Raw genomic sequence first — 8,893 nt, forward strand, 5'->3', positions numbered from 1 at the left:
CAAGGACAGGACCAGCAAAAGACAGCCTGTGTATGGGGTCTACTATGGGCTGCCTGGTTGGGGGGATCTGCTGATGCAGCTGTCTTGCTTCAGATTCGTTGGCAAACTCGGTGTATCTTTGAGTCCTGCATCCGAGTTGTTTATGAAGATTTGAAGAGTGTTGGCCTTAAAATTGAGCTCTGCAGAGCCCCACTAGTGACCAGTTGCCAGTCTGATGTCACCCCATTCACTATAACCTGAGCCATGAGCCAGTTGCTCACCCATTTCATGATATATTTATCCATCTGTGTGCTGGGTATTCTGTCCAGAAGAATCCTGGGAGAGACAGTATTGAAAGCTTTACTGAACTCCAGATTTTTTATCAAGGCTTCCCTTGATCAACTACTTGAGTCACCTTGTCCTTAAAGGAAATTAAGTTTCTCAAGCAGGACTTTCCCCTCATGAACTTGTACTGGTTGTGACTGATGCCTGCCTTGTCCTTCAGGTATTTTTCCATAACTCTCAGAATAATCTCCATAATTTTACCAGGCAGTGAAATGTGACTGACAGGCCTATAGTGCCCGAGATCATCCCTCTTGCCCTTTCAGAAAACTGGAAAAGTGTTTGCGAGTTTTCAGTCCACTCCAGATTCCTGTTGCATTCAAAAATCATTGAGAGAGGTCTCATGATGACATCCACCAGCTCTTTGAGTACTCTTGGATGAATTCCATAAGGCCTCATACACCATCCCCATAAAGGGATTCAGCTGGAACAAGTTTGGGATTGACTGGGAGTTTATCGTCCTCACAGCCGTGGTCCTCCATCTCAGGCACCCCTAGAGCCCATCACTGGTGTTGAAAGCTGAAGTGAAGAAAGCATTAAACATCTTTGCCTTGTCTATGTACCTGGTTGTGGGGTGCCTATCCTCATCCAGTAATGAGAAAATGTGACTTCTGGGGTGGCTTTTGCTGCTGACATATTTAAAAAAGAGGAAGAGTGACTTTTTACACAGTCGGATAGGGATGAGAGAAGGGGCGATGGCCTTAAACTGAAAGAGGGGACACTTACATTGGATATTAGGATGAAATTCTTCCCTGGGAGTGTGGGGAGGCAGAGGCACAGGTCGGCCAGAGCGGCTGTGGATGCCCCAGCCGTGGAGTTGTTCCAGGCCGGGTCGGACGGAGCAGCCCGGTGCGGTGGGTGCCGCCCCGCCCCGGCGCGCGGGGACCGTTCGAACGCGGTGTTCCCCCCGAGCCCCAACATTCCCTGAGCCGCGACCCCGCGCGGGCGGTGGGCGGTGCCTCGGCGTTGCCGTTGGCGGCGGGTCCGGGCGAGTCCAGCCCGGCTGCGCTCCCGTGTTCGGCACCGGGAGGGGCGGACGCTCACCGGCACCCCCCCTCACCGGGACGATCGGCGCGAGGCCCCGCCCCCGCCTTCCCCGCCACCAGGTGGTCCCGCCCCTGCGGCCGGGGCGGCGCTCGAGCCTCGCTCCCACCGGCGGCGGGCACCGCACCGCACCGCACCGGGACTGCTACCGGCACCGGGACTGCTACCGGCACCGCCACCGGCACCGGCATGAGCGCCGGCGGGCAGCCGGCGGAGCCCTGCCCCCGCGGCGGGCCGTGCTCGGCGGGGAGCAGCCCTGTGCCCAGCCCCGCGTCCCCGGCGCCCGAGGAGGTGAGCGGGGCGGTGGGGAGCGGATCGTGGTGCGGGGCGGCTCCGTGCTGGGCATCGGGGGCGCGGGGCCGCCGGGGGGTGCGGGGGTGCCCTCGGGAGCGGGGGGAGTCGTCTGTGTGTGCGCGGAGGGGGGTGGGCTCGTGTGGCTGTGTGTGTGCGGGGGGGTCCCCCTGTGTGAGTCCCTTCTGTGTATGTGTGTTCGGGGGGGGGGGTCCCCTCTGTGTGTGTGTGAAAGGGGGAGGGGGTCCCCTGGGTGCGTGTGTGTCCGGGTGTCCGGGGGGGGGGTCCTCTCTCTGTGGCTGTGTGTGTGTACGGGGGGGGGGGGGGGGTGCCCTCTGTGTGTGTGTGTGTACGGAGGGGGGGTGCCCTCTGTGTGGCTCTATGTGTGTACGGGGGGGTCCCTCGGTGTGGCTGTACGGGGGGGGGGTCCCCTCTGTGTGGCCATGTGTGTGTGAGGGGGGGGTTGTGGGTCCCTCTGTGTGTGCTGGGGGGGTCGTGTGTCGCGGAGGGCCTCGTGGGGGAGCGCCCGGTGCGGGGGGGGTGGTTGTGCTGGAGGGGGAGGGCTGGGGGGGGGCTCTGTGTGTGTGTAAGTGTCTGTATGTGCGCGGGGGGGGGCGGCTCCGTGTGTGCCCGCGGGGGCTGTGCGTGGGAGAGGAGTCCTCTAGGGGCGGCTGTGGGCCCGGGCGGGGGATGCTGCCCCGGGGGGGCGGTGGCGGCAGTCGGGGTCCCCATAGGGGGGCGGCAGGGCGGTCGGGGGGGCTGGGGGCTACGGGGGTGCCGGAGTGCTCGTGTGTGTGTGAAGGGGAGCGGGGGTGCTGCGCGCCGGTTCGGGGGGAGCGGGGGGTCCCGTGCCGGCGCGGTTGCGGCGGGCGCGGGGGTGTCGTTTTGGGGGGCGGGGTCCCCCCCGGCCGGTCGGCCGGGGCAGGACCGGCAGCGCGGCGCCATCTTGGGAGCCATCAGGTGCCCGGCGCGGGGACGAGCGGCGCGGGGGGGCGGCCCCGACACCCCCTCCCATCCCCGGCCGCCGCCGCGGGGGGAGCGCTGCGGCCCGGCCCCGGCTCCCCCCCGATCGGCCGCGGGGTGCGGGGCTGCCCCGGGGGGCGCTGGTGCTGCCGACGGCGCCCGGCCCTCCCGCCGCTCCCCCCGCGGGACTGAGCCCCGAGCGCGCCGGGCGCTGCCCCGGGAGCATCCCCCAGCCTGGAGTCACCGCCCGTGGGCGGACGTGCCGGCACCGGGGCCCCGAGCCTCTGATCCAGGCTCCGCCGGCGGCTGCCCGGCTCTGGGTGTCCCGGCATGTCGTCACGGTGTCGTCGCGTGTGTCCGGCCCTCCCTCCCCCCTCCGCCCAGCCCCACCACCACCCCGCCTGGCATCTGGGTTTAAAGGGAAGGGCTGCATTTGCCTCGGCAGATGATGAAGAAGAGTTACGGGAAGGATGGATGTTTGGGTGACCTCGATATTCCGTGCTTCTAAAACTGCCGGGTGGTCCAGGGCTGCCGCCAGAGCCGGCTGTGATATCGGCTTGGTTGGGATATCCTGGGAGTTTAATCCACTCGTGGTGTTTGTTGCAGCCACTTCAGAAGCGGCGGAGAACTGTGGAGGATTTCAACCAGTTCTGCACCTTCGTTCTGGCCTATGCAGGCTACATCCCGTACCCTGAAGAGGTAAGCGGGCTTGCACAGTTTTCCTCTACAAAGACACTGGTTCTCCTGGTCTCCCTGGTATGTGCAGACCCATCTCCTAATCTTAAAGAGGGTTGGAAGGTACCTTAAAGATCATCTAGTTTCAGTTCCCCTACCATGGGCATGGGTGCCACCCACTAGATCAGGTTGCTCAGGGCCCATCCAGCCTGGCCTTGAAATTTGGGTAGACTCTGCAGGAGAGTCATTCTCTCCTTACCCTGAATATCTGTGCTCTGCTCTCTCATGCTAATCCTTCATCTTCCCCTCTTGCCACTAGTATGTGCCCTGGACCCATGGAGGCAGCATGAGCCCCCAGAACAGCACGGGGAGCACTCAGGACAGCGATAGCTCGACCTCATCTCACTCCTCCGATGGCCACATCCCAATGGACAATAGGAAGAGCAGGAATGCTGTGGCCAGGGGGGCTGTGGACAATGGCCTGCTAATGAACAGCCCTGCCTTTTCCACCGCCTTCTACAACGTCCGGCCCCAGCAAATCAAACGGAAGAAACCACCAGCAAAGAAACGCATTTTGGAGCAGGAGGTGAAGAAGAGGGTACCGCTGAGTGCTTGGAAGGACTTTGGGGCAGAGCAGGATGGGGTGAAGCAGCTGGCTGCACTGGCAGGACAGCTGTCTCCTGTGAAAGAGGAGCTATTGGACCCGTCTGGGGACCCCCAGCCCAACTCCCTCCTGGAGGAGCCGATGACGGAGGAGAAGGACTTGAGGTACGGAGCGCAGGGAACTGAGAAGCCAGCAGATGATCCTCAGCTTAAGGAGCACGACCCTTTCTCCGGAGGGAGGAAAAGCCCTAGTCCTTGTAATACCTTGGACCAAAGCACAGGGGAAGATACAAGCAGAGAGACCTCCCAGCTCAGTGGTAAGTGTCTGGGGGATTGCAAAGGGCCCTGTTGTGCTGCAGCCAGTGTCAAACATTGTCCCTCCCTCAGCTGGAGCCATCCTTGCTGGCCACAAGGAGGGTCTGTCAATAGCCCAAGCCCCTCCCAGCAAGAGGAATACTTTTGGGACCTGGGGGACTGAAGAGCAGAGGGCAGGGAGCTGACCTGCCCTTTGGCAGCTCTGTTCTGCAGAGCAAGTGGTAGAGACCTGAAACAGGTCTGAAGTGGGGTGTAGGGCTGCCTTACTCTTCTGGTCTTTATTTTTTTTTCTCTCTTTTTTCCCCCCTCTTGCAACTTTAGCAGTCGAATTCACAGAAGTTCCCAACACCAAAGCAGAAGGTGAGTGGGGGGCTGTCCCATTTAACACCAGTGGCACTGGCTGGTCTGGCCCCAGCCAGACCTGCAGCTGATAAGGTGGTGTCTGACCAGTGTCTCTCTCTCCCTGAGCAGATGATGATGCCTGGGATCTGATCACCTGCTTCTGCATGAAGCCCTTTGCAGGGAGGCCCATGATCGAATGTAACGAATGCGCTACCTGGATCCACCTCTCTTGTGCCAAGATCCGCAAATCCAATGTGCCTGACATTTTCATCTGCCAGCGGTGCCGGGATGCCAAGCAGGAGATTCGCCGCTCGAACCGAGCTCGGACAGTGCCCCGCAAGCGCCTCGTTGACTGAAGCTCCTGCAGAGCAGGAGGGCTGGGGGTCCCTTTTTAACCTGAAAACTTAGACAATCAATGCACTGGCAGGGGAGGGGCTGGGACACAGGGCCAGACTGTCCCCCTCACACCTCTGGCCCCTGAAAGCTGCCCTGCGGTTCCTCCCTGAGGATCATACTGGCCACAGAGCTCGGTTATCCCAGAAGTGTGTGGGGGATAGGAGGGTGGTCTAGATGCGCATCCCTGTGGGTGGTGTGTTAGTGTTTGTGATCTCCTGGGGCCCCACATGCACTAACTGTTGGATCCCACCTCCTCCTCACAGCCCCTCCAAAGAGCCCTGCCCATGTGCCTTCTGCACTTTCCCTGGGGTATGCAGGCCCCGCTCCTGTCCTGGTGACACTCAGCTCAGCCCCCACCTGCCAGTCCCCATGACTATAATTCTTAACTGGGTTCTTTCCTACTTGCACATCTGGTTACTGTGGGACCACAGCTGGGGGCAGGGTGTGGGACAGCCCCCTGTCACACAGCAGCCCCCAGGCTCGTCCCTGTGCCTCTTTCCTCCTGTGGAAAGCCTGGGCCCCAAAAGTGCTTTATGTTTTTATAGTTACTTTGTATTATAGTTAATTTGTATTATAGTTACTTTGTATTATAGTTAATTTGTATTATAGCGAATTCTGGTCCTTGCCCTGTGGAGTGTGACTGGAGTCTTATGTATATAATAAATACTTTTGCCATAACAGTGGTGGCTTTGGCATAGGTCAGTGGTCTTGGTTCTCATGTCCCTCTGCGAGGCAAGTGCTTCCCTTGTGCTGTGGCTGGGAGGGGACCTGGTGTAGGGACACCTTTCAGCCCTGTTACTCCCCCAGATAAATCCCAAGCTGCAAAAACAACAGGAAACAAGCAGACCAGTGCATCTATATTTAATTTGGCAATGACCTCCTCCTCATGCTGCTGCAGTTTACAGGGATGCTCCATGGGTAGGTCCTCAGGAGGTGCATGGCCTGGGAGACAATCTCTTCAGTGAGAATCATGCTCCAGAACGTGCAGGCATCTCACGGGAAATGTCGTGGGTTATTCCGCAGAAGCAGCAGGTCCGATGGCTCAGGGAGGAAGGGTGTCCATGTGCCCTTGCTCTGATGCTTAAGGCACATCACTGTTAGGCTCAAAAGACAAGTTTTGCTCTTGGGCTCTGACAAACTTTTCTTGTCTCTGTCTCCACTCTGGAGTGCAGTTAAAAATTAGTCCCGACAACAACTGAGGTGCCAAAGGTTCCAGTTTTCTCCACAAAATAAGCCTCTAATTCCAACACAGAGATATCATTGGCTTCATTTGCAGATCCAGAGGTGTGCCACCTTCCATCAGGGATGCTGTTGGGACAGGTGGGAGATGCAGTGAGGGTGACAGGACTAGAAGGCTCTGGGGGCTGAGTGCTGACCTGGCTGGGGCAGCAAGAAGGCACTGTTTGTGGGGACCCTTACCAAGCAGGGTCCTGCTGGTACAACATTTCAGTCCCAAGGCTGTGAACGGTTCAGGAACAGCAACTGACCTGGGTGTAATTTCTCTGCTAGGGGACAAAGCTGGAGTTATGCAGCCAAGCAGTATCCAGCTGAGGTAGGCAGGCAGTGGTCTATTCCTCCTTGGCCCAGGCAGAGCTGCCTGCCTTCTGCTCCAGGTGGGGAATCACCGCCTCCGTGTAAAACTTCTCCAGCTTGGGCACCGTATTCCTCCAGAACTCCCCATCAAACTCCACGGGGACCACAGCCGTCTCCTTGTTGGTGTGCACCACGAAGTCGGCGTGCTGGAAGCCAGTGGTTCCCAGCTGGCATTGGACCTGAGTGAAGTAGGGATGATTCTTCTTCAGGGCATAGGAATCCCCATCCACCTCCAGGCAGAAGTCCTTGTCCTTGCAGGCCTCTCGCACTGTCCTGTTCCTGTGCTTGTAGGGACACTTCACCTCCAGCAGCCCCAGGTCCTCCCCTGTGGCTGCGTCCTTGATGATCCCATCAGGGCTGGCAGCAAGCCACTTCTTCTCCGGGTGAATGAAAAGGCCACAGTCTTCCACTTGCACTGGCTTGCCCCCCTTCTGTGATTTCTGCTTGTAGGCTTCCACAGCCACCTTCTCATTGCGGATCCCCCAGGACATGGCTGGGGTCTGCACCCTGGAGCCAGAGCCCACTACCTCTTTTAGGTAGGACTGAGGCACCTCGTCTGTCTTGCTGTTGGCAAACTTGCTGTTGGCAATTCTGGGGGCCACGGAGGCAGTGATGCGGTTCTCCCGCCACTCGTACCACTTGGGGTTTTCCCGCTGGCCCCGGGTCTCCTTCTCCACCCTTGGGATGTCCTGGCTCTTTACAGGGGGCAGGAACCGGTCACAGGCCTTGCTCAGGTCAGCCCCAGGCTGCTTCTTCTGTGGGCACAGGTCAGTTCTGGCAAGACCAGCGGCTCCCTTGGCATCAGGCGCCTTCTTCTGGGTTGTAGAACTCCTGGTGGGTGCACTGCTCTTGTCCCCAGCATCTCCCTGGGCTCTGCGGGATGCTGTGGATCTTGGCTGAGCAGAGTCTGCCTTTGTCCCCCGCCCCTGCGTGGGGGTGGTAGCCTTGGCAGCCGGAGTGCTTCGGGATCGGCTCCCTGCAGCTGTGGCGTTGGCCCGGGTGGCTGAGGTGGAAGGCGGGGGCGCAGCAGGGGCAGTTTTGGAGGCAGTTGTGGCGGGTCGGGGGGATGATGTGCCAGCAGACTCCTTCCTGGGTCTCCCCATTGCTACAAGTCAGAGGATCTTACACTGTGGACGTGGAATAAAGTTTAATGCAGATCTTCAAAACACTTCCCTTTCCTTGGCCCTCCCTGCGCCTGCTCCAGGGCACTGTGTTCCTGCCAGAGCTGCTACTCCCACACCTTCCCTCGGCTCACGTGTCACGTGGAATGGCAGCTGGCCCAGCTGGGGTGCTCGTTCTCACCCCCTTTCCCCGCAGCCCAGCCCGGGCCGCCCCGAGGATAGGGCGGGGGCACAGCGGCCCCCGGAGCCACCTCCCGCCGGGACGCGGCAGCGCTGCCCGCAGGAGCCGCTTTTGCCCGGGGACCAGGCGGGTTTCCCGCGGGCGCATCCGCTGGGCCAGCAGGGGTCCGGACAGGCGTGAGGGGGGGAACCCCCAGCAGCACCCCGGGGATCCCACGCGCGCTCCGGGACCGCGGTGCGGAGCTGCCCCGCCCGCCCCGCCCGGTGCCGCCGCTCTCACCGCTCCGCCGCCGCCGCTCCGGAAGCGCGTCCCGCCTTCACCACGTGCTGCAGGGCGGCGGCCCGAGGGGCGCGGGAGGGAGGTGCGGGGCTGGGCTGGGCGCAGCCGCCGGCCAAGCCCCCGGTCCCCGCTAGAGGGAAGCAGCCGCTCGGCCACTGGCGCCGCGGGAACTGTCCGGGCATGCCCGCTCCGCTCCGGCATCCCTCTGCCTTCCCCCGCATCTCGCCGCCGCCGGCACCCCCGAACATTTTACGCCGGGCTGGGGACAAGCCCTGCAGCCTCGCCCGTGGGCAAGGGTCCGAGCCCGGCCCCCGCGTACCCCATCCCCGCCCGTGGGCAGGGGTCCGAGCCCGGCCCCCGCGTACCCCATCCCCGCCCGTGGGCAGGGGTCCGAGCCCGGCCCCCGCGTACCCCATCCCCGCCCGTGGGCAAGGGTCCGAGCCCGGCCCCCGCGTACCCCATCCCCGCCCGTGGGCAGGGGTCCGAGCCCGGCCCCCGCGTACCCCATCCCCGCCCGTGGGCAGAGGGCTGAGCCTCTCGGGCGCCACTGTGAAGGGACAGGCTGACCTGACGGGACCCCGCCGAGCTCCGGTGGCCCAAGCTGATCTGAACCGCCACGTCCCACCGCGAGCAGACCCTCGGGAGAAGGGCGACAGCAAGAAGCTGGAGCAGCGATACCCACCCTGGAGCACCCGCTGCGCGGCTGTGCTGCCGTGTGAGGAGGGTCCCGGCGCAGGGATGGCACAGCACCGCCGAGAGCCGCACCGCC

The 8,893-nt window shown here is 61.7% G+C and overlaps 2 protein-coding genes across 4 annotated transcripts; one reads left to right on the plus strand and one right to left on the minus strand.

Annotated features, from left to right (window-relative positions):
• Positions 1–1,460: 1,460 nt before the first annotated feature.
• On the plus strand, positions 1,461–5,630 carry LOC138114925 (PHD finger protein 13-like). The gene is made up of 5 exons (XM_069024907.1): positions 1,461–1,656; positions 3,226–3,318; positions 3,614–4,214; positions 4,534–4,572; positions 4,684–5,630. Exons 1-5 carry the CDS (start codon positions 1,555–1,557, stop codon positions 4,908–4,910), a joined length of 1,062 nt encoding a protein of 353 aa, XP_068881008.1. The 5' UTR covers positions 1,461–1,554; the 3' UTR covers positions 4,911–5,630.
• Positions 5,631–5,794: 164 nt separating this feature from the next.
• LOC138114924 (uncharacterized) lies at positions 5,795–8,890 on the minus strand. Of its 3 annotated transcripts, none has more exons than XM_069024905.1 (2): positions 8,807–8,890; positions 5,795–7,670 (listed from the first exon to the last, which is right to left on the minus strand). In XM_069024905.1, exon 2 carries the CDS (start codon positions 7,644–7,646, stop codon positions 6,519–6,521), a length of 1,128 nt encoding a protein of 375 aa, XP_068881006.1. In that variant the 5' UTR covers positions 7,647–7,670; positions 8,807–8,890; the 3' UTR covers positions 5,795–6,518. The 3 variants fall into 3 exon arrangements, with proteins under 3 accessions (XP_068881006.1, XP_068881007.1, XP_068881005.1); XM_069024906.1 differs by lacking the exon at positions 8,807–8,890 and adding an exon at positions 8,692–8,768; XM_069024904.1 differs by lacking the exon at positions 8,807–8,890 and adding an exon at positions 8,125–8,211.
• Between the last annotated feature and the right edge of the window lie 3 nt (positions 8,891–8,893).

This window comes from Aphelocoma coerulescens, chromosome 9, assembly GCF_041296385.1.
Source record: "Aphelocoma coerulescens isolate FSJ_1873_10779 chromosome 9, UR_Acoe_1.0, whole genome shotgun sequence".
NCBI classification, from domain to species: domain Eukaryota; kingdom Metazoa; phylum Chordata; class Aves; order Passeriformes; family Corvidae; genus Aphelocoma; species Aphelocoma coerulescens.